The 27,113-nt window shown below is 45.1% G+C and overlaps 1 protein-coding gene across 1 annotated transcript; it reads right to left on the bottom strand.

The window, feature by feature from the left end:
* Window positions 1-1,627: 1,627 nt before the first annotated feature.
* Window positions 1,628-27,050, bottom strand: ST7L (suppression of tumorigenicity 7 like). Its single transcript, XM_014948551.1, has 16 exons — window positions 26,673-27,050; window positions 26,217-26,299; window positions 24,822-24,981; window positions 24,222-24,276; window positions 23,464-23,579; window positions 21,856-21,934; window positions 20,897-21,051; window positions 20,353-20,450; window positions 19,884-19,998; window positions 17,872-17,944; window positions 17,211-17,313; window positions 16,255-16,405; window positions 16,018-16,110; window positions 13,066-13,205; window positions 2,363-2,440; window positions 1,628-2,159 (listed from the first exon to the last, which is right to left on the bottom strand). Exons 1-15 carry the CDS (start codon window positions 26,686-26,688, stop codon window positions 2,387-2,389), a joined length of 1,491 nt encoding a protein of 496 aa, XP_014804037.1. The 5' UTR covers window positions 26,689-27,050; the 3' UTR covers window positions 1,628-2,159; window positions 2,363-2,386.
* Window positions 27,051-27,113: the final 63 nt, after the last annotated feature.

The following is a 27,113-nucleotide window of genomic DNA, read 5'->3' as shown; positions in this document are numbered from 1 at the left end:
AGAGACCGACCCCCATCTCTCTACACCCTCCTTTCAGGTAGTTGTAGAGAGCAATAAGGTCTCCCCTCAGCCTCCTCTTCTCCAGGCTGAATAAATTACACCAACACAACAGATCTATTAATCACTGCAACGATTCTGCAGCGAGAAATGGCCCTGGCACCTCCAGGAGCAGGCAGATTTCCACTCCCCAGCCCGTTGCCAGCTCCGCTGCCCGCAGGACCCGTCCCCTCTGCGCCGTGTCAGGGAGGACAGTGAGAGAAAGCAGCTCTGGGGATGATCCATGGGCAGCAGAGCTTCATTTATAACCCCACGCAACCGCTGGAAAATGTTCAACTTTCAAAAGCATTAGGTTGGTTACCTTATGGGCCCCTGAGGAGCTCGGAGAGAAATTACACCACCACAACACATCTATTAATCACTGAGGTGATTCCGCAGCGAGGAACGGCCCCGACGGCGAACACTCAACGGGAAAGAAAGTTGAGAAAATCACCCACGAGGAGTTGGGCAACTCCAAACCTTGGTAGTACCTTTCCGTAGGGCTGCCCTCGACTCCCCAGTGAATTCAAGGATTTAACTTGGATGAAAGCCCAGTTGATAGAAATATATAATACAGCAGAGAGTTAACAATGGCATTTCTACCTAAACACGTGTGTTTCCTCTCCACCAGGTACCAACAACCTCCCCGAGGAGATGCACAGCAGACTGCCCGCTTCACAGTGCTTTGTTGATAAGCTAAAGGAGGATTTGGGAAAAAAAATAAATAAAAATTCTCAGTCTTCTGCATCAAAACAGATTATAGGTGAATTTAAACTGAGCTGTAATCAATTGACTTCAGTACTATTCCAGGGAACAGAGTAGGCTGCAGAGAGCTTCTAAGCTTCTTCCATCCAGGATTCAGAACTACAATAATTCCCACCACCTTTGAGAGAAGCCACCAGCATCACGGCTCACATCAGCCCTTCCCAAAGAGCCATGAAGATCAAGCACGTAAAATCTCCCCGGTTATTAGGGGTAAGTATGTGTTTACCTATAAAAAGGAAGATGATGGACAACTTCTCATGTGCTCAGAATTAGTACTTCTCCACAAGCCTGTGCTTTACCATTTCTTCTTGGAAGGAGCCTTGGCCAACGTGGCTCTGCTTCCTCAGCACCCAGTGGTGGGCCCAAACGTGAAGAACTAATGGGGAGAGTGGAAATGGAGGTGACACCAATTACCTCCAACCTCCACTTGGCCCCACAGCCATTTTTTCACCTCAAACCCCTGTGGCTGGTCCCTGAGTGAAGCAGTTCCTTTGAGGAGGGCTCCACACCTCGGTTCTCCAAAAGCCTCTCAACACCAACAGTGCTTTGGATGAACACGTAAGAGTTCCATCTCCCAACGACCCCCCGGCAGATACCGCAACCACTCGGGGCAGTTTCAGAAACACTCTTGTTCTTCAAGGCAAAATGGTTTGAAAGACAAAAAACGCAGAGGTAAATCTAAAGAAGTAACAACCTGAAATAGAGGAGTTGATCCTGCAACCTCCTTGTGCAACGCAAGCTCACCGGATACAGAAGCAGCAGATCTTTGTTTGCACACTACAATCTATATCAAACAGACGCTTAAGAAGTCAACAAATTCAACGTGTTAGGAAGCAACCTTTTTAATCAAGAAAGCAGAACCGAGAACCATACTTTGCTGTTAACAAATATTTTGAAAAAGGTTTATAAAATTAACTCTAAGCCAATTATCTGGAGCATCTGCAGCTGAGAAGGAAGCATCAATATTCCAAACATCTGCTCAGTGTGTGTCCTCTCCTTTCTTCAGAGGAAGTATTCGCTTCCAGTCGTAGAAGTGATGAAGACAGCAATAAGGTATTGCTCAACCGAAAACTATTTTTTTAGATGATTACAGACTAAGGCCAGAGAAGAAATTTGTATGTTAAGCACCTTTACCACCATGGAAGCCTGCCACAGCCCCCCACAGCTTTTGTCCTTGTCCCCACGTCTAGGGCTGAGCAAAACACCAGGGGTGAGGCTCGTGAGAATGGTGAAATCAAACCAGGGTGGAAATCCTGCTCCAGTCACAGTGGGGTCTGCTGATGCCAGAGACAGGGCAGCAGGAGGACCTCAGTGTTTTCCATAACAAAGCTGAAGGGTGAAAGAAGAGTCCCAAAGCACTGGAAGGCACAGAAAACAACAAAAAGTGAGACCGGTTTCAGAACCGACATCCTTTTACAGGCTCAGGTTATGAATAAAACCCCACCCTGTGCCCTCCCCTCAATGTTGATGCCACAAAACAGGCTTGTAGTAAACTTTAAATATTAGCCAAGACACACAGAAAAACTCTCTGGAAGCCACAGCTCCAGCCTTGTCCACTCACCCCCGTGTCCCATGGCGTGTCCCCTCAGCTGGAGGCCAGAACACTGGGAGCACTCACCGGCCACAGCACCCGCAGCACCTGGGCAGGGGCAGAAGAGGGGGGTAAGGGTGGCATTTCCCTGTGCCACAGCACCCAGGGGCATTAGGGATGGCATTCCCCTGTGCCACAGCACCCAGGCAGGGGCAATGGTGACATTTCCCCGTGCCACAGCTCCTTCAGCTGCCCCCAGCACTGCTTGAACCGACTGGCGAGGAGGGGAGCGCATTTTCCCCGTGTATTCAGACAGGGATTATTTATAGGTCATCAACTCAAAGGTGTGAAAACTGAACAGACCATCCACCAAGACCAGCCCGTGCTTCCAGACAGGACCCACACTCTAGGTGCCATCTAAAGAGCTCTAGAAATAAAGATTAGGGCTGAAACAAACAGTGCAAACTCCCCTGCACCTCCTCAGCCCCATCCCCCAGGTGCTGGGACCCGGGTTATCCTCGTGCAAACCCTCCAGCTCACCAGGCAGCAATGACAGGACTCATTTACTTTGAGGGTTTTACTTTGGCCCTCCTGGCTTCTATCATAACCTCAAATATTACATTAAAAAGGCTTTTAAAACATAACATTCGCAGCGGCGCAGGAGCTTTTCCTCGCAGCCAGCTCCTTCCCTGCCTGTTTGCGTGTGGCACCTTCCCATTAAGTGCATGAGTTAAGATGTAGATTAACAAGGCAAGAAACCTTTGCCCTTGGCATCGACACTCAGCTGTGACAGGAAACTTCAGGCTTTTTTTTTTTTTCTCTGAAGTGTAGAACCACTCGTTACACATTGGCAGGGAAGTGCACATCTCCAAACTATACACATTTTCTCTTAGATAAGCAAAAGACTCAAGTGTTTATAAATATGAAAAGTTCAGCAGCTGGCTAAAAAGTTAATTCTCCAGTCTCACTTAATGAGCTTTGGGGAAAGTGGTAGGGGGATTTGCTCAGAAAGCACAGCAGAGTGTCACAGAAAGCAGGACTTGCCAGAGGGGCTCTGCTCAGTCCTATTTTCTGTCTCTCCGGGGCTGCTATCAGCAAAGCCGCAAAGAATCCTCCAGCAGGGAGCTGCAGAACAACCAGAAGGAGAAATGATGTTTTCTCCCAATCTTGCAATCATAAAAATTAGCCAATTTTTAATTTAAGTCCCATGACTTCTTTCTTTGTTGTGAAAATACCAAGTGATCCATATCAGAATGCTCTGGAACACGGGCTGTCTCAGGATTTTGGCCAGTTCCCTGAAGGAGGCAGTTGTTTTCAGTGGGATTCAGCAGGAACGTTGCTGCAGGATTTTCTCAGTACTTTAACCAACACCGCTCTGTTCCTGCTGCACAAGGTTCAGACTTTAAAAAAGAGATTGGTTTGTTGGAAGTTGAAAATGTTGGTTGTTCTGAGCAGACCATTTACAGTGCCTTCTCTCACTCTGCAGCTCTCATTTTCTCAAAGGCCAACTCCTCAGAGCCTTCCCAAGCCCCTACAGAAGGAATTGTGCAACATCCCTTCATCCCAGGGTGACACAGGGCTACCCCGTTCTCCACCTTTGTACCTGCTAAAAAATAAAAATTCATTCTCCACGGAGAAATAGTCAGAGCCTTTTGTCTGCAGTGTCAACAGAAGCTGTTTTATTAACAGAGCATTTCTCAGCCTGCTTGGTGAGCTGCACAGACATCTGCTACCCCTTCGTTTTATTAACAGAGCATTTCTCAGCCTGCTCGGTGAGCTGCACAGACTGCTGCCACCCTGCCTCCTCCCTTCTGTCACACCAAGAACATTGGGAAGAGCAGCTACCCAAGAAGCAGAGCTCTCTCTGATGATCACAGAAATCAAGAGGAGACAGAGAGCAATGCTGAACTCTCACCCACTGCAAGGCACAGGGTGAGGGTGTTGGTTGGGGTCCCTGCCATCGCCTGGACCCTGTCCTCACCCAACACACCTCGCCCCTTGGGCAAGAGACATCAAAAGTCACAGAATCACAGAATCTTCTGGGTTGGAAGGGACCTTAAAGATCATCTTGTCCAAGCGTCAACCTGATTTTGACAAAAATAAACACCCACACAACAAACAAGGAGCATCATCACTAAACCAGCCCTCCCAGCACTACATCAACCCCTCTTTTGAACACCTCCAGGGATGGGGCCTCAACCACCTCCCTGGGCAGCCCAGTCCAGTGGCTGAGAACCCTTTCAGTGAAAAAAATTTTCCTAATATCCAGCCTGAACCTCCCCTGGCACAACTTGAGGCCATTTCCTCTTGTCCTGTCGCCTGTGACTTGAGAGAAGAGACCGACCCCCACCTCTCTACACCCTCCTTTCAGGGAGTTGGAGAGAGCAATAAGGTCTCCCCTCAGCCTCCTCTTCTCCAGGCTGACTAATCCCAGCTCCCTCAGCCTCTCCTCGTAAGACTTATTCTCCAGACCCCTCACCAGCTTTGTGGCCCTTAAAAGTCCAAGTTGCAAGAGAAAGAACAAGCCCCAGTTGGCTGTAACTGCAGCCCTGAGCGTGATGCACGTCTGCCAGCACCAGTCCCTGGTGCCTGCAAACCCTTTGCCTGGGCAGGACAAGGAAAATCCCTCTGGCGCCTGGTCCTGGGGCCAGAGAGCGTGGGGGGCAGGATGGTCACCACCCCGGGACTGTCACCATCCTCAGACTGTCACCACCCCCAGACTGCCACCACCCCTAGAGCAGCCGCCGCCAGCGCTCGGCCTCTGTCCGCAGAGTATTACACTGTGTACATTGGAACCAGCAAACGCTTCGCTGTGATTTTTGGCCACTTGGAATATTTTTAGCAATTTGCCAAGGTTTACCCAGTGATTTATTATGGAGGAAACAAACTCAAGCACTAACAAATGAAAATATGTAAACTCAGACTTTTTCAAGTCAATAGAAAGGTATTCAACTTCTTACAGCCCTCCGGAGCCACGCAGCTCGCTCCACGTTCAATGGCTGGAGCCTACAGTTTGATGAAGAAGCAACTGAAATGCAATCTAAGGAGTCTAATGCTGAAATCACTTGGAGATTTACACAGGAACATTCCACAGACACGACATTCTCCAGGTGTCATTCCTAAAACTGTCGTCTAGATTTGTCGGAAATTCAACAATTTATCAGAAATATATTTTGTATTGCTTTTTCGGTTAAAACCAAAGCACTCCCGAACTTTATTATCTTAAATTACTACATTTAATAACCTAAAAGACAGTATCATGAAAAACTACCCAAAATAATTAAAAACATGGGAAAAAAAATTCCTTTTAAAAGCTTAGGGCAGTGGAACTACCTGCAGATTAAGACTAGATACAGCAGATAATGATTGTTTTATTACAGTATTCTTGGGTGCAGAGGTAGGTGTCATTAAATAGAAGGTAAACTTCCACTTTCTGTATGAAAATTCAACTTGTGCTGCCACGTACCTCCAGAACCCAGGAGATAATCCTCTATAAAGCATTAGCTGCTACCACAGCATTGTATCTAGTTAAAATGCTGAAGCAATATATGAATAAAATCAGAAGTGTTAGTTTTATATTTCACATCATTGTTTCTTACAGTCCTGGGGCCAGAGAGCGTGGGGGGCAGGACGGTCACCACCCCGGGTCCTGGGGCCAGAGAGCGTGGGGGGCAGGATGGTCACCACCCCGGGACTGTCACCATCCTCAGACTGTCACCACCCCCAGACTGCCACCACCCCTAGAACTGCCACCACCCCCAGACTGCCACCACCCCGGTCATGAGTTAAGATGTAGATTAACAAGGCAAGAAACCTTTGCCCTTGGCATCGACACTCAGCTGTGACAGGAAACTTCAGGCTTTTTTTTTTTTTCTCTGAAGTGTAGAACCACTCGTTACACATTGGCAGGGAAGTGCACATCTCCAAACTATACACATTTTCTCTTAGATAAGCAAAAGACTCAAGTGTTTATAAATATGAAAAGTTCAGCAGCTGGCTAAAAAGTTAATTCTCCAGTCTCACTTAATGAGCTTTGGGGAAAGTGGTAGGGGGATTTGCTCAGAAAGCACAGCAGAGTGTCACAGAAAGCAGGACTTGCCAGAGGGGCTCTGCTCAGTCCTATTTTCTGTCTCTCCGGAGCTGCTATCAGCAAAGCCGCAAAGAATCCTCCAGCAGGGAGCTGCAGAACAACCAGAAGGAGAAATGATGTTTTCTCCCAATCTTGCAATCATAAAAATTAGCCAATTTTTAATTTAAGTCCCATGACTTCTTTCTTTGTTGTGAAAATACCAAGTGATCCATATCAGAATGCTCTGGAACACGGGCTGTCTCAGGATTTTGGCCAGTTCCCTGAAGGAGGCAGTTGTTTTCAGTGGGATTCAGCAGGAACGTTGCTGCAGGATTTTCTCAGTACTTTAACCAACACCGCTCTGTTCCTGCTGCACAAGGTTCAGACTTTAAAAAAGGGATTGGTTTGTTGGAAGTTGAAAATGTTGGTTGTTCTGAGCAGACCATTTACAGCGCCTTCTCTCCCTCTGCAGCTCTCGTTTTCTCAAAGGCCAACTCCTCAGAGCCTTCCCAAGCCCCTACAGAAGGAATTGTGCAACATCCCTTCATCCCAGGGTGACACAGGGCTACCCTGTTCTCCACCTTTGTAACTGTTAAAAAATAAAAATTCATTCTCCACGGAGAAATAGTCAGAGCCTTTTGTCTGCAGTGTCAACAGAAGCTGTTTTATTAACAGAGCATTTCTCAGCCTGCTTGGTGAGCTGCACAGACATCTGCTACCCCTTCCCCTGCCTCCTCCCTTCTGTCACACCAAGAACATTGGGAAGAGCAGCTACCCAAGAAGCAGAGCTCTCTCTGATGATCACAGAACAATCCTCCACGAGATGAGAAATCAAGAGGAGACAGAGAGCAATGCTGAACTCTCACCCACTGCAAGGCACAGGGTGAGGGTGTTGGTTGGGGTCCCTGCCATCGCCTGGACCCTGTCCTCACCCAACACACCTCGCCCCTTGGGCAAGAGACATCAAAAGTCACAGAATCACAGAATCTTCTGGGTTGGAAGGGACCTTAAAGATCATCTTGTCCAAGCGTCAACCTGATTTTGACAAAAATAAACACCCACACAACAAACAAGGAGCATCATCACTAAACCAGACCTCCCAGCACTACATCAACCCCTCTTTTGAACACCTCCAGGGATGGGGCCTCAACCACCTCCCTGGGCAGCCCAGTCCAATGGCTGAGAACCCCTTCAGTGACAAAATGTTTCCTAATATCCAGCCTGAACCTCCCCTGGCGCAACTTGAGGCCATTTCCTCTTGTCCTGTCACCTGTGACTTGAGAAAAGAGACCAACCCCCACCTCTCTACACCCTCCTTTCAGGTAGTTGTAGAGAGCAATAAGGTCTCCCCTCAGCCTCCTCTTCTCCAGGCTGAATAATCCCAGCTCCCTCAGCCTCTCCTCGTAAGACTTATTCTCCAGACCCCTCACCAGCTTTGTGGCCCTTAAAAGTCCAAGTTGCAAGAGAAAGAACAAGCCCCAGTTGGCTGTAACTGCAGCCCTGAGCGTGATGCACGTCTGCCAGCACCAGTCCCTGGTGCCTGCAAACCCTTTGCCTGGGCAGGACAAGGAAAATCCCTCTGGCGCCTGGTCCTGGGGCCAGAGAGCGTGGGGGGCAGGACGGTCACCACCCCGGGACTGCCACCACCCCCAGACTGCCACCACCCCCAGACTGCCACCACCCCGGTGCAGCCGCCGCCAGCGCTCGGCCTCTGTCCGCAGAGTATTACACTGTGTACATTGGAACCAGCAAACGCTTCGCTGTGATTTTTGGCCACTTGGAATATTTTTAGCAATTTGCCAAGGTTTACCCAGTGATTTATTATGGAGGAAACAAACTCAAGCACTAACAAATGAAAATATGTAAACTCAGACTTTTTCAAGTCAATAGAAAGGTATTCAACTTCTTACAGCCCTCCGGAGCCACGCAGCTCGCTCCACGTTCAATGGCTGGAGACTACAGTTTGATGAAGAAGCAACTGAAATGCAATCTAAGGAGTCTAATGCTGAAATCACTTGGAGATTTACACAGGAACATTCCACAGACACGACATTCTCCAGTTGTCATTCCTAAAACTGTCATCTAGGTTTGTCGGAAATTCAACAATTTATCAGAAATATATTTTGTATTGCTTTTTCGGTTAAAACCAAAGCACTCCCGAACTTTATTATCTTAAATGACTACATTTAATAACTTAAAACACAGTATCATGAAAAACTACCCAAAATAATTAAAAACATGGGAAAAAAAAGTCCTTTTAAAAGCTTAGGGCAGTGGAACTACCTGCAGATTAACAGTAGATACAGCAGATAATAATTGTTTTATTACAGTATTCTTGGGTGCAGAGGTAGGTGTCATTAAATAGAAAGTAAACTTCCACTTTCTGTATGAAAATTCAACTTGTGCTGCCACGTACCTCCAGAACCAAGGAGATAATGCTCTATGAAGTGTTAGCTGCCACCACAGCATTATCTCTAGCTAAAATGCTGAAGCAATACATGAATAAAATCAGAAGTGTTAGTTTTTTATTTTATATCATTGTTTCTTACGAGTTTTCTGAATGTGCCTGAAAACATCAGGAATGGGATCAAGAGTACAATAATTTAATCATTAAAACAAGGAAGACTATCAGTCATTAGAGTATGATTGGGTGTTAAGAACAATTCTATCTAAGCAGCAGAATAGTGGATGATGGTATTTCCTTCTCAACTCTTAGATTAATACAGAATTCACTTCATCTGTTCATCTCAACCCCCAATTGCTGCAGGATTTTCTCAGTACTTTAACCAATATTGCTCTGTTCCTGCAGCACAAGGTTCAGACTTTAAAAAAGAGATTGGTTTGTTGGAAGTTGAAAATGTTGGTTGTTCTGAGCAGACCATTTACAGTGCCTTCTCTCACTCTGCAGCTCTCATTTTCTCAAAGGCCAACTCCTCAGAGCCTTCCCAAGCCCCTACAGAAGGAATTGTGCAACATCCCTTCATCCCAGGGTGACACAGGGCTACCCCGTTCTCCACCTTTGTACCTGCTAAAAAATAAAAATTCATTCTCCACGGAGAAATGGTCAGAGCCTTTTGTCTGCAGTGTCAACAGAAGCTGTTTTATTAACAGAGCATTTCTCAGCCTGCTCGGTGAGCTGCACAGACTGCTGCCACCCTGCCTCCTCCCTTCTGTCACACCAAGAACATTGGGAAGAGCAGCTACCCAAGAAGCAGAGCTCTCTCTGATGATCACAGAAATCAAGAGGAGACAGAGAGCAATGCTGAACTCTCACCCACTGCAAGGCACAGGGTGAGGGTGTTGGTTGGGGTCCCTGCCATCGCCTGGACCCTGTCCTCACCCAACACACCTCGCCCCTTGGGCAAGAGACATCAAAAGTCACAGAATCACAGAATCTTCTAGGTTGGAAGGGACCTTAAAGATCATCTTGTCCAACCGTCAACCTAATTTTGACAAAAATAAACACTCACACAACAAACAAGGAGCATCATCACTAAACCAGACCTCCCAGCTCTACATCAACCCGGCTTTTGAACACCTCCAGGGATGGGGCCTCAACCACCTCCCTGGGCAGCCCAGTCCAGTGGCTGAGAACCCTTTCAGTGAAAAAAATTTTCCTAATATCCAGCCTGAACCTCCCCTGGCACAACTTGAGGCCATTTCCTCTTGTCCTGTCGCCTGTGACTTGAGAGAAGAGACCGACCCCCACCTCTCTACACCCTCCTTTCAGGGAGTTGGAGAGAGCAATAAGGTCTCCCCTCAGCCTCCTCTTCTCCAGGCTGAATAACCCCAGTTCCCTCAGCCTCTCCTCATAAGACTTATTCTCCAGACCCCTCACCAGCTTTGTGGCCCTTAAAAGTCCAAGTTGCAAGAGAAAGAACAAGCCCCAGTTGGCTGTAACTGCAGCCCTGAGCGTGATGCACGTCTGCCAGCACCAGGCCCCGGTACCTGCAAACCCTCTGCCTGGGCAGGACAAGGAAAATCCCTCTGGCGCCTGGTCCTGGGGCCAGAGAGCGTGGGGGGCAGGATGGTCACCACCCCGGGACTGTCACCATCCTCAGACTGTCACCACCCCCAGACTGCCACCACCCCTAGAGCAGCCGCCGCCAGCGCTCGGCCTCTGTCCGCAGAGTATTACACTGTGTACATTGGAACCAGCAAACGCTTCGCTGTGATTTTTGGCCACTTGGAATATTTTTAGCAATTTGCCAAGGTTTACCCAGTGATTTATTATGGAGGAAACAAACTCAAGCACTAACAAATGAAAATATGTAAACTCAGACTTTTTCAAGTCAATAGAAAGGTATTCAACTTCTTACAGCCCTCCGGAGCCACGCAGCTCGCTCCACGTTCAATGGCTGGAGCCTACAGTTTGATGAAGAAGCAACTGAAATGCAATCTAAGGAGTCTAATGCTGAAATCACTTGGAGATTTACACAGGAACATTCCACAGACACGACATTCTCCAGGTGTCATTCCTAAAACTGTCGTCTAGATTTGTCGGAAATTCAACAATTTATCAGAAATATATTTTGTATTGCTTTTTCGGTTAAAACCAAAGCACTCCCGAACTTTATTATCTTAAATTACTACATTTAATAACCTAAAAGACAGTATCATGAAAAACTACCCAAAATAATTAAAAACATGGGAAAAAAAATTCCTTTTAAAAGCTTAGGGCAGTGGAACTACCTGCAGATTAAGACTAGATACAGCAGATAATGATTGTTTTATTACAGTATTCTTGGGTGCAGAGGTAGGTGTCATTAAATAGAAGGTAAACTTCCACTTTCTGTATGAAAATTCAACTTGTGCTGCCACGTACCTCCAGAACCAAGGAGATAATGCTCTATGAAGTGTTAGCTGCCACCACAGCATTATCTCTAGCTAAAATGCTGAAGCAATACATGAATAAAATCAGAAGTGTTAGTTTTTTATTTTATATCATTGTTTCTTACGAGTTTTCTGAATGTGCCTGAAAACATCAGGAATGGGATCAAGAGTACAATAATTTAATCATTAAAACAAGGAAGACTATCAGTCATTAGAGTATGATTGGGTGTTAAGAACAATTCTATCTAAGCAGCAGAATAGTGGATGATGGTATTTCCTTCTCAACTCTTAGATTAATACAGAATTCACTTCATCTGTTCATCTCAACCCCCAATTTCCACTTTTGCCAGTATTAAGGCAGCACGAGAGCCCAGGAACCCTCTGCCTGGGTCTGCCCCACCAGGCCTTGGTTGGTGGGATGACATGGGGACACTGGTGCAGCTCCCTCATCCCTGCGGCCAAACAGCCACGATCCATCCCTCCCTCCACAAAACAAACGCCCTGCCCAATGACCAAACCCTGGGAGGTTTTTTTTCCCCACATTTGGACATGTCACTTGACATTCAAAATGCCATTATGCAAAGCCAACTAACTCCTCCAAAGTCTTTTTTTGGTTCAAGAAACCCAGCAGAGAGAACTTCACCAAGCAATTCTTTGTTAGCATAACATTTGACCTTGTATCTCTTTGGAAATCATACAACTTTGCTAATGCAATCCTTGCAGAATTAATCAAGCAGATAGTTAGCCCCTAGTTACTGTGAACCCAGCCAATTATGAGCAGCACTGAAATTTGTCACTGGCGTGTCCAGCTACATTTTCCAACAGAAAGATCAACAGAACTGGGTGGAAATGAGGCCCCACGCTCAGCCCTGACTTGGGCACCACAGACCTGAACCGCTGGCAACACACACTTTCAGGAACAAAGTATTCTTCAGAAAAAAGGCTCAGGTCCTGGGTCTGTTACCAGCTGCGTTACACCAGGAGAGCAGGACACCATCCACCCTGCATCTGAGCAGCAAAGCTGGAATAAAGGACTCCTTGAGAGCACAGAGCTCTTTACTGCAGCAGATCCACAGCTCAGAGCCCAAATCCACACAAAGGGAGATAAAATAATTCATATACATAAAGTAATTCATGCCCCACAAGCATGAAACCAACTGGAGCCTACTTCACCATGGACCTCACGACTCCCAGAGATCGCATCCTGGGCTGCATCAAAAGATGCGTTGCCAGCAGGTCCAGAGAGGGGATTCTGCCACTTTGCTCTGGTGAGACCTCACCTGGAGTATTGTGTGCAGGTCTGGAGCCCTCAATATAAGAAGGACATGGACCTGATGGAGAGGGTCCAGAGGAGGGCCACGAGGATGATCAGGGGGATGGAGCACCTCTGCTACGAGGACAGGCTGAGGGAGCTGGGGTTGTTCAGCCTGGAGAAGAGGAGGCTCCGGGGAGACCTAATAGCAGCCTTCCAGTACCTGAAGGGAGCCTGCAGGAAGGCTGGGGAGAGCCTGTTTAGAAAGGCCTGCAGTGACAGGACGAGGGGCAATGGCTTCAAGCTGGAGGGGAACAGATTTAGATTGGAGATGAGGAGAGGGTTCTTCACTGTGAGGGTGGTGGAGCACTGGAACAGGTTGCCCAGGGAGGTGGTTGAGGCCCCTTCCCTGGAGATATTCAAGGAGAGGCTCGACGAGGCCCTGGGCAACCTGGTCTAGTTGGGGGTGTCCCTGCTGACTGCGGGGGGGTGGGACTAGATGGCCTTTGGAGGTCCCTGCCAGCCTGGGCAATTCTATGATCCTATGATTCTATCCCCCAGGACAGGGACAACACTTACAGCTTTAGTAAAGACGACCATCAGCTCAGGGAACTGGTGCGTGAGGAGGGCGAGCATCGCCGAGAAGGAACACAGTCCCGCTGTGAAGTGGATGAAAAAGGGCAGCTCCTTCTGTGGGTAAACGGAGACTTCGTGAAATGCTGAAAGGGAAAAATAATGAAGAACGTTGGCATTGATAACTCAGGACAGTTTTCTGAATGATTTACACAGTCTGTTACTCAGTTCTAGACTTCCAGGAGGAGTAAGCACGGACTCAGACTATTGTGCAGCACCTCGGGTCCCAGCGCTTCAACTTCTCAAAAAATTCTCCCCTACATCAAATGCTTTTCTTCGTTATTAATAATTACATCTTTCTCTTCCCAGTCATCTTTTTCACTTGCACAGGCTTTATTTTTGAAGCATTTCATCAGGCTTAGTTTTTGGTACCCAGCAGGTTACAAAGCCACCACCCCCTTCTCTCTCCGTCCCGCTCCCCCAGGAGCTCTGGGCACTGGGCTGCAGGACGTTGTTGGGAGCAGCTGACAGAGCAGACCTCAAAGAAAACAGCACCGGGACTGGGTTATAAATTCTGTCTGTAGCAGCTCCTTGCAATTTCCAATCTGTGGTAACAAGACCCGAGGTGGGGGGTGGGACGGGCCAAGGGCTGGAGCTTTCAGCGCTGGGGACACTGCGGGCGGTTACTCACCCCAGGGCCCGGCTGGTGAACACACAATTACTTACTGGTGCCAAGTACCTGAAGCTCTGACTCTTACCCAATGATTTTAAAGGGGTTTTAAACAAAGAAACCAAAATAGTTTCTACAGACGTTAAGTCATTACGAAAGGGTTGCACACTTCTCCACAAGCTGCTTTTACAATCGAACAAAAGCACCGCAAATTAAGTTCTTTGGAAAACAAGAAATATGATTATATTCACTTTTACTGAATTTTTTCATCTTAAACTTGTACTTTTTGGCTTTTGATGAGCAGTGCACTGAAGCCTGAGGAGGAAAGAGACACTTCACCCTCTCGGGTACTGTGTCTGATGCTGGCACAAAGGGTGTTATCGCTGTGACAGCACGCCCAGCGGAGGCACCTTGTGCTCTTGGGACTTGTTAACAGTCACACTTCTCCACAAGCTGCTTTTACAATCGAACAAAAGCACCGCAAATTAAGTTCTTTGGAAAACAAGAAATATGATTATATTCACTTTTACTGAATTTTTTCATCTTAAACTTGTACTTTTTGGCTTTTGAACTGAAGCCTGAGGGGGAAAGAGACACTTCACCCTCTCAGTTACTGTGTCTGATGCTGGCACAAAGGAAGTTATCACTGTGACAGCACATCCAGCCGAGGCACCTTGTGCTCTTGGGACTCGTTAACAGCAAAGTGCTAGGGTTTTGTTTGGATTTTAGGTCTCTGACTTCGGAGCACAAGGAGGCAGACCTTTTGGAGTCCCGTGCCTAGCAGCCAGAAGAGATGCTCAATGTTATCCCTTAAATTCCCCACTTTCCCCCCCGTGCCCCCAGCCCTGCCCATTGCTACGCTCCCCGCTCCCTGCCACCGAACACCCTCAGCCCCTCACGCTGTGCAGAAACTCACCTGACTGTTAAAACATTGAACAATACAACTTTGGGAAGGTCTCAAAAGTATTAAAAAAAAAAAGGAACAATTCTTTTTACACTAGTTTTTCCTACACTGCGAAATTAAGATCAAACACAAAATAGCCAAGGACAACTACAGATAATTCTGTACGTTCCGAGCCATTTGGGAATTGTTACTCTTTAGAACATTACAGGATTTTTGAACCATTAATTTGGCCAACACTATTTTAAATAGATAAATTTTAAAGAATTAAGTGTCAAGATTTCTTGAGGAAGTACTGCAATAAAAGTGTTAAGATGATTTTATTTATGGGTAGTTTTATATTTAAAACATAACAGGAATGCGTGAGTGATCGTGTTGAAATATCTGCATGTGTTGGTGTTTAATTATGCTGGGAAGTCTACAATTTAGGGTTAGTTGCTAACCGAGGAATTCCTTGTGCAATATCCTGCATAAGTGAGAAATGAGTAATTTAAAGCAGTCTAGGGGAAAATTTAAATTACACACTTTAAATATAACTTCAGGCTTTTAAATAGAAACCCCTCTGCGTAGTTTTCCTTTCCACAGCTGTGGTCGCAGTGGGTCTGATGGGGTTTTTGCAGTAGCACTTTCCAGTCCCATGGGACTTGCATTTCTTCATGATGTAGAAGTTCCCCCCCAAAGGACTAACGTGCACAATTAACAGTCCAATTCTAACCTAAATTAATGCTATTTTCCCAAATATGATGAGCATGGGCCCAAGTGGCTTAGTTTGTTTGCCTTATCTAAAGAAAAAAAAAATACGTAGGCTCATAATTGCATAAAGTAATCTGAGCAGTTGGAGATAATTTACTTTTCAGCATCAAGTGTTAGTATAAATCCATAAAAACACCTACACGGATAAAAAGTTCCAGGAAGCACAGTGTCCAGCAGACAAATTAATGACAGAAAGCGATACACAATAGATTAACCAAGGATTCCCTGTAGGATCCACAGGTTCTGTGGGATACCCATCTGCAGGACTGGAACCACACATTTATTCCTCACCAAAAGGAAACAGCTTCTCTACAACAGCAGTCAAATCCATGGCTGCTTCTAAAAGGAGCAAAGAACTGGTCCATTTGCTGTTGTCAGAGCTGGCCAAACTTAGTCTGCACGTACCACACACAGACTTCATCTCTGAAGGGCTCCTGCTACTGCAGGATCCAGCAAAAGTTTTACCACACACACCCAGTGCTTTGGGAGCGTTTGGGAGGGACATCCAGGACCAGCTGAGCCCCCTCCGCAGGAAGCCCAAACTAAAATATCACAGGAAGGTAAACAGAGAATACCACAAACTGCACGTCCTTAGCTTGTGTTTGATTATCATCACTGCTTAGAAACCACTTACTTGGCAAGAGCTCTCTGTCTGCTGTTTCTGTGCAGCTCGGGTAGGGATAGAAGAGATGACCTTTCTCTAACGGGTACGGGATCATCCTAAATGCTGGAAAAAAGAGTGGGCGACATTAGATCTGTATCTAAACCAAGGACTGGCTTCTCACAGAGAGAACCAACGGTGTCTGGGGTGAAGAAAGGCAGAGATGAGGCTACTGTACAAAAAAAAAACCTAAACCAAGGAGATACTCACTGCCTTCCCAGGTACAGTGCAGCAGATTGAGAGCCCCTTCGATCCTCTTCCAGTGCTGGAGGTGGAAAAAGGCGTAGGCCACTGCCTCGCTGTCCCCTCGCTTCAGGATGTGCTCTGGAGGCAGCACCAAGCTTTTCATTTCTAGTAAATACTGAAAGCACAAACAAAAAGCACCCACGTTTATACAGACTACTCCAAAATCTGTAATTGTGAAACACAAATGAGCATTTGAGACATAACTCTTCAGTCACACAGAGGTCGATGCTGCTGTTCCACCTGCTGAAGGAAGAGCCCAGCCCAGAGCACACAGCCCACACTCCCAGGGGAAGTGGAACTCATCTGTGTGTAAGACTCTTAAATTGGGATTTTCCAACACAAAACATCAGGTAAAAAAGCACATCTTCATTTAGGCAAAAAAAAAAAAAATTCTTGTGGAATATACAGAAATATTTCTGCATGCTGCAGCTACAATATCAATGAGCTACAATTTTAGGCTAATAAAAAAAACCCACCATGATATTTTTGCTCATCGCTGAAAGTTTCGATGCAGGAGGCTCAGTATCCTGTGAGTGGTTATTGTTCAGAGAACTTAATTTGGCTTCAGAGATTTTAAATATCTAAATTTATATTTATTACTGCTTACCCTTCCCCAACAAAGGGTTCCCCTTTGTTAATACATTACTGGATTTCCTAATGAGTTAGAAAATTTTGAGTTTAATTTTTTTTAAAAAAACAGCAAAAACAGTTTAAACATCACCTATTGCAAACAACTAACTCTGGCCACCACTCTTACCACACAAATACCAGTGCGTTTAACAACTCAACAGCTGGAGCTACAAGCACCTTCAAGAAAACAGGGGGTGAGAAAGCCTCAAATAACAGATGGTAACATAACACAGCTTCTTTCAGAAGACAATAAAAAAAAAGTGGCCCAATAGGAAATAAACTACTCTCACCTTTGGAACATGAGGGTTGAACTCCACAGCTCTGTGAATCGCTTCCACAGCGTTAATCTCTGCTGTGCTGAGCCCTCGTTTGGAGGCAGTTTCTGGGGAGAACCTGGAGAGAAAACCCCTGTGAGCAAAAGGAACTAATAAACTCTAACCAGGTGTTTGTTTGCAGTGCGAGCTTGGAGTTCATTAAAAATTCACTGATTTGTCAAGAAAGATAAACAAACACTTCCAGAAGATAAATGTTCATGTTAATTTAGGTATCTTGACTGTCATCACACCCAAGTGACAAAGTTGTGTCACAGCATCACAGCATCACCTGGGGACAGCCCAGAGCCTGAGGGAAATGCCAACACCAACTACCACAAACATCCTGCCCACAAAACAAAGAACTGTTGACCATCCCCAAGCACGACACTGGAAACAAATTTTAGACAAAAGCACAAGTGCAAACACGACCTCCTGAAAAACATCCTCACCTGCATTAATTCTATGGATGCTTAAACAAAACTTTATGTTTAACTACACACACACATATATAAATACATTTCTAAGAGCAAGCTGAGTGTAACTGCTACATATTGGATTTAGATCTTTTTAGTTCATATTTTACAACATACCCCCAGACAAGCACCAAAGCCCTGGTTTCACCCAAGTCCATGCTTACCTCTCCGAAACAGCTCTGGCTTTTAAGAGGGCTGCCGTGTAACATATTGCTGCTGATTTTGGAAGACTGATATCTATGATAAAATAAAGTAATTAAGGTGTAAGATTCTAAGGCAAGACAAACATGTTAACATCCTTTGAGCTTAAAGATTTTTACCGGGGCAGACACTGAATGTAACACCTGGAACTTTTCAGTTATGATTAGAAACTGAATTTCTCTATATGGTCTTCTTTCCCCAGTCAGTCTCAGATTAAAAACACAGAGTTATAGGTAGGTGGTAAAGAGTAATTTTTTTCTTCTAAACATACCAAGACATTGAAATTGAATTCAAAGAATTCAAAGAGAAATACATGTATAAATACACACTTAAGAACAATGTATATACCAAGACATTGAAATTGAATTCAAAGAGAAATACACGTATAAATACACACTTGAGAACAATGTGTTTCTCCTTTATTAACTCACAAAGGTTTAAAATAAGCTTCTAATCTTTACCTAATTTCACAGTTTTTATTAACTCACAAAGGTTTAAAATAAGCTGCTAATCTTTACCTAATTTTGCAGCTGTACATGAACACAGTTTTACACAATACTGACAAGAAGCTGACCCCAAAAATTACAGTACAGACAGGTAGACAGATTCTAATGAAAATGCAGTTTCCATTCTGCTCCGGTTCCAGGGGGGGAAATTCTATTAGTTGTAGGTTTTGTAGAATATCTGAGGCCAAGTTCGAGCTGACAATTACAGATTAGAAGGTTAGCACTCCACAGTACAAGTTTACTTTAAAAGCAGACAAAGTCTGGGGTCTAATTCCCAAGTACCACGTTGTGTATAGTCAGATGGCTCTTGCTTTTTTTGTAAATCCCCCCCTGGGCTTGTCCATCACTTACCAGAGGCCTGGCTGTCCTGACAAGCCAAACACAGGGGCACTACACAGAGTCTGAAGCTTGGACTCATTTTTCCAGATTTTTTCCAGAAAAAAATAAAATAAATCAGCAACCGAGTCTGAAGCTTGGACTCATTTTTCCAGATGCTCAGAAAAAAATAAAATAAATCAGCAACACTTTCTTAAGAAAGTGTCGCAATTCCTGATGTTAACAGAAAGAAGCACCAGGAAAAGAGCAAATGGGTTTGTTAAATTATTAAGAAGGGTGAAGTCCCAGCAGCAGGCAGCCAGAGCTGCCAGCAACAGCAGGCAGAGGGTTTGGGTAAGAATGTCACACTTTCCATTCCCTGAAGCACCAAAGAAGAGAGACACAGGAGAGAACATCCCGAGCTCTCAATGGCAGGGAAGGATCGCCCCAAAACACTGCTTCTGTGTCCCTCCAGTCTGAACATGATTTAAGGGACAGTTTTGGCAGCAGCACTTTGTGCACTAACGCTGTGGGTGTTATCCAGGTGGCAAAACTCTGAGGACAGTAAGAAAGTAAGTATGTATTTTATTAACCTGTAGCAAGACTTGCACAACACCTGAAGTGAATTAGTTGAGATAGAAAGTGAAAGCAGACTACTGTGGCCCAAAGCTTGCCCACCACTGACCTCTGGCCAGCAGCACGCTCGCCCTTTGTTAATCTCTGGCCCACTCAGTCTTACAGAGCCATGAGGCCAAGCCTGGAAGATGACAGAAGGGAAAACGACCTTTTCCAGCTTATTTAAATCCATTACTTAGGGGGCTATGTGCTGACTGAAATAGGCTGATGCATTTAGGCATAACCAGGAATGTAGAAGAGATTAAAAAATTAAAATAACCCTTGAATTGAAGCGAAGTGAGGGCCAAGATTTCTTTACAGATTAGAAGTCATTTACAAACATAAGAAGTAATCTGTACACCATTTACCTTGCCTGAATTTGACCTCATCATTCAAAATAAAACCCCTTGACTTGCACTGTGTTGTCGATGAAGGGAATTAGTTGAGTAGCTGAGCCCAGGGGCAGCTTTTGGCCAGGCACACCCTGCCCTCCCATCTGTACCCCTGCCCACAAACACCTCCCAACACACCTCACTCACCATCGTACTTTGCCAACACCGCCTGGACGTCCGCGTACGCCTGTAGCTCCAGCAGGGCCTCCAGCAGGTTCTCATGAATATTCAGCATGCTGAGAAGTGGGAACTCTTTCATCAGCTGCAAATCAGGAAAGAGAAACACACTGAGCACATACAGAATAGCTTTGGCAAAGGTGAAAGAAAAATTATGAAGAAGTATAAATTCAGCTATTTTGACAAGTTAGTCATTGAGTCAAGCCTGAAGCAAACTGGACAATAGAACAGTAAGCACCTTCCATCAGAGAATATAAACATTTAAAGCCTCAATGTAGGAACAAAAAAAACTTGTTCTTAAAAAAATCATGATGTGCAAATCTCATTGGAAAAGAGTTCAACTGGATTCACCACAATGCCCAGAAAGGAACTTTAAACCATCAGTTCAGACAACGTGACTGCAAACAACAGGAGTCACTCACTTTTTTCTTCTACTTACATCTCTCATCATTTTTACTGCTTCTCGTATTCTTCCAAGCTTTCTTGCACACATAGCTAGTCTCCTTTTCACATAAACCAATACATTGGTGTCTCTTCCTGAATAAAAAGACAAAGATGTTAGTCTATCAGTTTCAATCCTTACCTTGCTCTCCCTCTCTCACCTCCCCTCCCACAAACGATGTTAGTCTATCAGTTTCAATCCTTACCTCGCTCTCCCTCTCTCATCTCCCCTCCCACAAAACCCACCACCTTTTTCCTAACCCCGTGTAAAAGCACAAAACAATCACTGCTGCTGGCCTGGCCATGGCCCATCAGCACCAACACCAGCAACTTCTCATGAGGTTAAACAACAAATATTCTGCTTCTATCCAAAACGCTGGGTGGACTAAAAGAAGGTGCTACTGACACCCACTGATTGCTTCATCAGCCTGCTCTGCCAATCCAGCCTTGCAAGGCAACGTCAGGGAGACAACCCACAATGGACACATTTGACATTTCTGCTCACACAAACCCAAGAGCTTCTTCAATCAAAAAGGGCTTACTCAGCTGTGCTTCGTGCTGGGGGCTTTGGGAATGGCAGTTCTGAGACCTGCGGTAAATCATTTCTCCTGCCTTCAGTGCCTGCTTGAAATACCTCTCAGCATCCACAATCGTCGTCGCTTCTTCCTCAGCCAGGAGCACGTAGGCAGTGGCACAACTGCAAGAAGGTAGAAAACCACTCATTATTCTGAGGGACAAAGTTGAGTATTCTCTAGTAAGTGTTAAAAGCGTTAAAAACGGGCAGTTTTCACTTATGTTTAATATCCAAGCACTGACAATGTGAAAGCACCAAAAGACTGACTTGATTTCAAATGGTGAGTGTCAAGAAAACAGAAACCTTTTCCATTTTACAGAAAAAGTGCGTATTTGGAGAAAGAAAGAATTGTAACAGCAAGTCAAATTATTTTCCTTGAAATATTAGAAATGTTCTGGTAATTGTCTGGAGAGATTTTCTTGCGTTTGGTTTGCTTTGCTTTTTTTAAACCAGGAGGCAGACATTTTACAAAAAAATAATGAGACCACGGAACAGAGTGGATCACAGAAGTGCGCAACATTCTTTGATTTGTGTTATAAGAATATTTTTAAATCCCTTACAGGAGTGGCAGCTGTGAACTCCAAATACAGTTATTACCACAACACCATCTCAAACACGTATGATCCCACAGCCAATTGAGACTGTTCAAGTCCAAGTACAATTTCTCATCTGTTATTGCTACTGATACAAAGATTTAATAAAATTTTTTTCCTAAGAAAAAGGGAAAATAGAAGCTATTCTTTACAGACCAGTTCAACACCTCAGTGCAGCTGAGCCCATCGTGTGCGACTCTCACAGCCCCAGAAGTCCCCCTTAAGCCAGTCAGAAAAGTAAATCACTAGAAGAAGACTCTGATGGTGGCTCCGTGTCCCCCACTGAACCTTCCCCAGCAGAAAGGCAGCAGCAGAACTTCAGCTCCAGACTCACTCGTTGTTCAGCTCCAACGCCTGATGCGCCGCCTTAATCCGGGCTTGTGGGTTCCTCTCCCGCCAGGCCTTCTGCATCACTGTGGGACAGGGAGAGGCAGGTGAGGGACAGGGACAGTGGCCGAGCACCCAGGGGACAACAGGGGCTGCTTGTGCCTCAACTCTAACACTCACTTCCACTCTGCAAATTCCTCTCGGCTGGAATTGTCACAGGGAAGAGTAAACAAGTCTTTTAATTTTAATGCGAGTTTCTACCACAAGCAGCAGAATCTCTCAACTTCTCATTACACCCCAAATTTAATTGAATTGAAGAAAGCAACAGCAGCAGGAGATGATTCACTCACTGACCATCCAAGAACTCCTGCGCTGAGAAGCAGAGACAGCTCAGACAAACGGGCAGACGGACAATTTGTAAATTGCTACAGATTTTTGGAAACATTTCCCAAGACCTGTTGAAAGCTTGGCAGGAGCAACTGTTAAACACAGGCCCTTGCACGGACCTGCACAGAATTTCAATTGAAGCTTTCAAACAGAACTTCAAAGAAAATAGCAACAGAAGAAGCTGCGCCTCGCACAGGTGTAGTTTCATACTTAAGCATTTAACAACTTCCAGATCATGAGGGGTTAAACAATTTCTTTTTAAATTTACAAATCACATTTGAGTGGCGTAACATGAAAGCCAATTCAAGATCATAGAACAGTTTGGGTTGGAAAGGACCTTAACAATCCTCTAGTTCCAGCTCCCTGTCCTGAGGTGTTACTATAGTAATTTATCACCTTATTAGAAAGTGTTCTAGGAAACAATTAAAAAGGCTGAAATCTGTCTATCCTTTGAATTACAACTTGAATTCAAAGTCACAGTCAGATGAGGAGCCAACGAGAGCTTTCACACTAAATACTGGTTCAGAAAGAACTCCAAACCCTTACGGTCACGGCGTTACATATCTGGCCTATCTCAAGCACGATAAGAAAGCTGAAGAATCCATCCATGTTTCTTTTGGAACTGAAACCTTCTGCTGTCCAGCAAGAATAACGTGGAAAAATGTTTGAGTTTTCTTTTGGAAACAAAATATTAGTCTTGGCTTAGGGAGTGAGACAATACACTCCATTCGTGAAATAAAAACATATCAAGCGTGTCACAGCCAGCTGACAAGTAACACTTCCGAAGCCTGACAGACTGACACTAGTTCACACCTCGCCTGATAATAACCAGGTAGGGAACATTTTCTGCACTAAACATGTGGAACAGAGTGAAAAAAATTCTGGAGGCCGCACTATTCATCACTAAGGTTGAAAGGAAACCACGTCCTTTAGCTGCTGAGAATACAATCCAGGTTTTCAATATTGTACTGTTAATTATTTGAGAAGTGTGAGACCTTAAAACGTGGCTGTCAGGATCCTGACAGCCCTGAAGGCAGCAGAGAAAGCTTAAGGTAAAAAAACCCCATCTTTTCACTACATACATCTATAAACCTCCTCAGCAGTAAGGAAAGGCTATCGTTTCACAAAATACTTGACAATACTTGACTTGTACTACCTCAAAATATATTAAAAATACCTGCTTTACACTCCCCAACAGTTCCACACCTCCTGGATATGAGAGTGGTACCTGTATCTGAAGGCCGAAGGGCATCTGTGTCACACGTAAAAAAGTTCTGATGATCCTGAGCAGACAAATTCATGTCGTAGTATGTAAGAGGCTCCTTCCCCGTCACCCACATGTACCTGTAACGGGAGACATTTCAGGAAGAGGCTCCCCTCATACCAAGGGGCAGATTTTATGTGCTACTGCAGAAAATTTTTACTAATACCAGACCGGAGCTACTAACCAGAAGTTCTCCATACTACTGCCCCACAACCTGCACAGGTTGCCAGAAGGCTTCTTGCAGAGGGTGAAAAAAAGTCTTGTTTGACCCTAAAGTTCTAAACACCTTGGGAACTGGCTTCCTAAAAAGCAGCTTTTCCTATGAAATAGCAGAAGGAGACTTACAACACTGCTACACCAGTTTAATAAAAGAGAATTTAGATTCAGAATCACTGTCTCAAGCTCCGAATAAAGCACTAACAGCTGGAAGATCATTACTTTCATAGTTTTTGAAAGGAGGAGGAAAGTCATTCTGGGAATATTTTTCTCCTATTTTACTCTCCAAAGCCAGATGATGTTACAGTAATATTTGCATTCTTAACATCGAAACTGCCAAAGCTTGGACAGGTGCTTTCTAAACATAAGACTGGCATCAATCACCCTTATAATCTTGCAAATCTCAGCTTATTACATATCACTAGAGCCAGCTCCGCAAAGAAGTCACGTGTACGCTCCTGATTCATTTTAAAAAAATATGCAATGGCAAGTAAAACAACGCCTACCTGCTATACTCTGCCCCTCTGAAAAGGTTGAGAGGATTTCGCCACACTTTGCACTCTGAAAAGAAAAAAAAAAAAGTACTTTTTGAATTAAGAGCCCGAGAAATACTACCTTGACTTTAAAATGCAGTAATGCAAATGCAATTTAATTTCAAAAGCTACTTTAATGTTATTTTTATACAACCTGACCACAATCATATGATCTTCTTATCCCTTAGCTTCTGCTATCCCACCCAAACCATTCTGCTTAATGTTATTTTTATACAACCTGACCACAACCATATGATCTTCTTATTCCTTAGCTTCTGTTATCCCACCCAAACCATTCTGAAATTCCATATATTTTCTAAAAGATGCTTTAAATAATGAATGATTTAGAGCAAAGATACATTATTACTTATTTTATTAAAAACCTACATTGTAAGATGTAGGCGTTTCTCCACAAAGATACATTATTACTTATTTTATTAAAACCCACATTGTAAGATGTAGGCGTTACTCCAAGCACTACTGTAGAGTCAAAGCCATTTAAAAAAGCCAGCTCATGTGAACCAGTTGCCCCTGGAAGCTCAGGGAAAACTCCAGGGAAACGTTAGGGATCACCTGGCATATTTTGCCGGCTCGTCTCGCTCTCTCCCGCCGAGAACGCGGCTGGTGCTGGGGGGCTGCTCTCCACACCGCCGATGAGGGGCCTCAGGTGACTCACAGAGACCTGCTCAATGAAAGACGTGCCATATTTTCGGAAATACCACCACTCGAACACCTGTCACGGGAGAGAAAAGCACCAGAAATCTCCTCAGGCAACAGCCTTCCAACGTAAACATCAAGCGATGAAGAGCCAGCTGTTTACAGCCAGGACATGCCCTTCCTAATGACTTTAAGGTGGAACTTATCACTTATCCACATAGAAATCAACACTCATTATGTTTTGGCCTGTCTTGCCTTGCAGGATCACCCACATAACATGAAAGACTGGGAAAAAACCAGTATAATTTTAGTCAAACATGTTCCTTCCTCCCCAAATCCCTGGGATAACCTGTAAGCCCTTTCAGGAAGCGCCTGTGCGAGGAAACTGTGCATAGAGGCAAGAGCTGCAAGATGGGTGTAGTTTTTTCATTTCACAACAATAATCTAGAAGAATAAAGCAGAAAAAAGGCAGTTTTGCCAGTCAGAAAAGCCCAAAAAGAGAAGGGTGAGTTACCAGCAATCAGGCTCACTTCCCAGAAATGTTATGTCAGAAGCATTACCCTCTCTCTTCGCGGCTACTAAGAGCGCCCGCAGACCCCAGTCCCCCCAGCACCCCTTGTGCTGCCCACCCCCAATTAGCTCCTCTGGGCATTGCCATTGGCACACAGAAAGAACTAATGCTTAGACAAACTGCATCCTTTGTTAAGAAGCACTACTATAAAAATTGGCTGACCAATAACCACTATTTTCCTTGAGAGCAAACCCACGTAAAAGACCCAAGCAGAATCCATCTCCTTACATGACCCTCCCCAAATTCTTCCATCAAAACCCAGGCAACGTTATTTACTGCAAACAAGTTGTTTCTGACACATTAAAAGGTTTATTTGGTTTTTTTAAGTCATCATCATTATTTTATCATTATTTTAATAATCATCTAAGAAAGGTTTTGCAATTTTGTACATGCTGGTAAATAGTTTTAATTGATAAGAAAAGACATATACTTCAGCTTTTAATAATGAAAATAAAGATTTGCATGCAGAGTCACCATCTCCATCCACGTGGACACACACCACCTTAAAACAGTTTCTAAACCAGGTACAAGTTATTTGCACAGACTCACCCCAATGTGCAACACACACAGCAAAAGAAAACATATAATACATTGGGAAAGCATCTCAGGAACAAGTTCCTTCCTGGTACAAAGGCACCCTCTAGAGTCTGACCAAAAAACCAGCCGACAGCATTTACCCCTAACAAAGCATCCTAGAGGTGCTACAGTTGTTTAAAGAATAATAAAAGTGGACTACTTACAAATATCAGTCCAGATATAAAAGACGACGTCACTGTAAGGGCAAAGTAGAACTTTGGAGTCAAGGTGCTTAAGAACGTGGTCACTGTCAGGAGAAACAAAACCAAAGACTTAACAAGCAGAACTGGAAAACACAAATAACTTCTAACCAAATGAAATATTATGCAAAGATGTAATACAATATAAGCCTAGTAACTTTAAAGATGTTACTTTGCTAGAGAACCTTTCCCATATATTTTCTGTTTGTAACCATCTGTGGCAGTGAATTAGGCTATATACCCGATCTAAAAAACTCAGTGTGAGTTCTCAGCCAAAGCAGCCCATGGTTTCGACTGCATCCCAGCTGGTGGGCAGAAACAAGCCCATCTGATGTGTCAGTTCATATTTATCTAAAGCAGAAACAAGCTGTTTCGATGCAGGTTTGTGTTCGGTGCTAAGAACCCCATTTCACCACAGACCTCTCCATCCCAGCATTTACAGCACAGGGAATGCAGATTTTTAGCTCCATCCTGACAGTGGTTTTGACCCAAACCGCACACCAGCTTTGTCACCCGCCACCGGCCCGGAGGGACCCCGAGGGTCACTGGCGGCCGAGGGCAGCCGGGCCGGGGGGAGGCCAAGGCGGCTCAGCCCCGGTCCAGGCCTCCCGCCGGGCAAGGGACGGCCAGGGCGGGGAGCGGGGGCTGCGGGGACACGGGGCAGGGTCGGCACAATCCGCCTCCCACCCTTCCGGCGGCCCCGGACACCGGAGCGGCCCCAGACGCGGCTGCGGCAGCACAGCGGGACCCCCGGGGCCGAGTAGACACGCTCGGTGTGTCACCGCGGGCGGCCCGGGACCCAAGACCGGCCCTGCCCGGCCGTACCGGCTGCCCCACAGCCCTCCACCGGGCCCGACGGGG

The sequence above is a fragment of the Calidris pugnax genome, unplaced genomic scaffold (assembly GCF_001431845.1).
Source record: "Calidris pugnax isolate Ruff unplaced genomic scaffold, ASM143184v1 scaffold91, whole genome shotgun sequence".
NCBI lineage: Eukaryota > Metazoa > Chordata > Aves > Charadriiformes > Scolopacidae > Calidris > Calidris pugnax.
The sequence above is the reverse complement of the archived record's forward strand: the minus strand, read 5'-3'. Positions and strand labels throughout refer to the sequence as shown.

What these genes read in the sequence shown, in the direction of transcription:
- ST7L (XM_014948551.1), bottom strand. An exon ending in GCCAGAGCTGTTTCGGAGAG is followed by an intron (nt 17,314 to 17,871) that starts GTAAGCATGGAC and finishes TTTTCTCTCCAG; the next exon opens with GTTCTCCCCAGAAACTGCCT. An exon ending in AGACAGAGAGCTCTTGCCAA is followed by an intron (nt 13,206 to 16,017) that starts GTAAGTGGTTTC and finishes TTTCCCTTTCAG; the next exon opens with CATTTCACGAAGTCTCCGTT.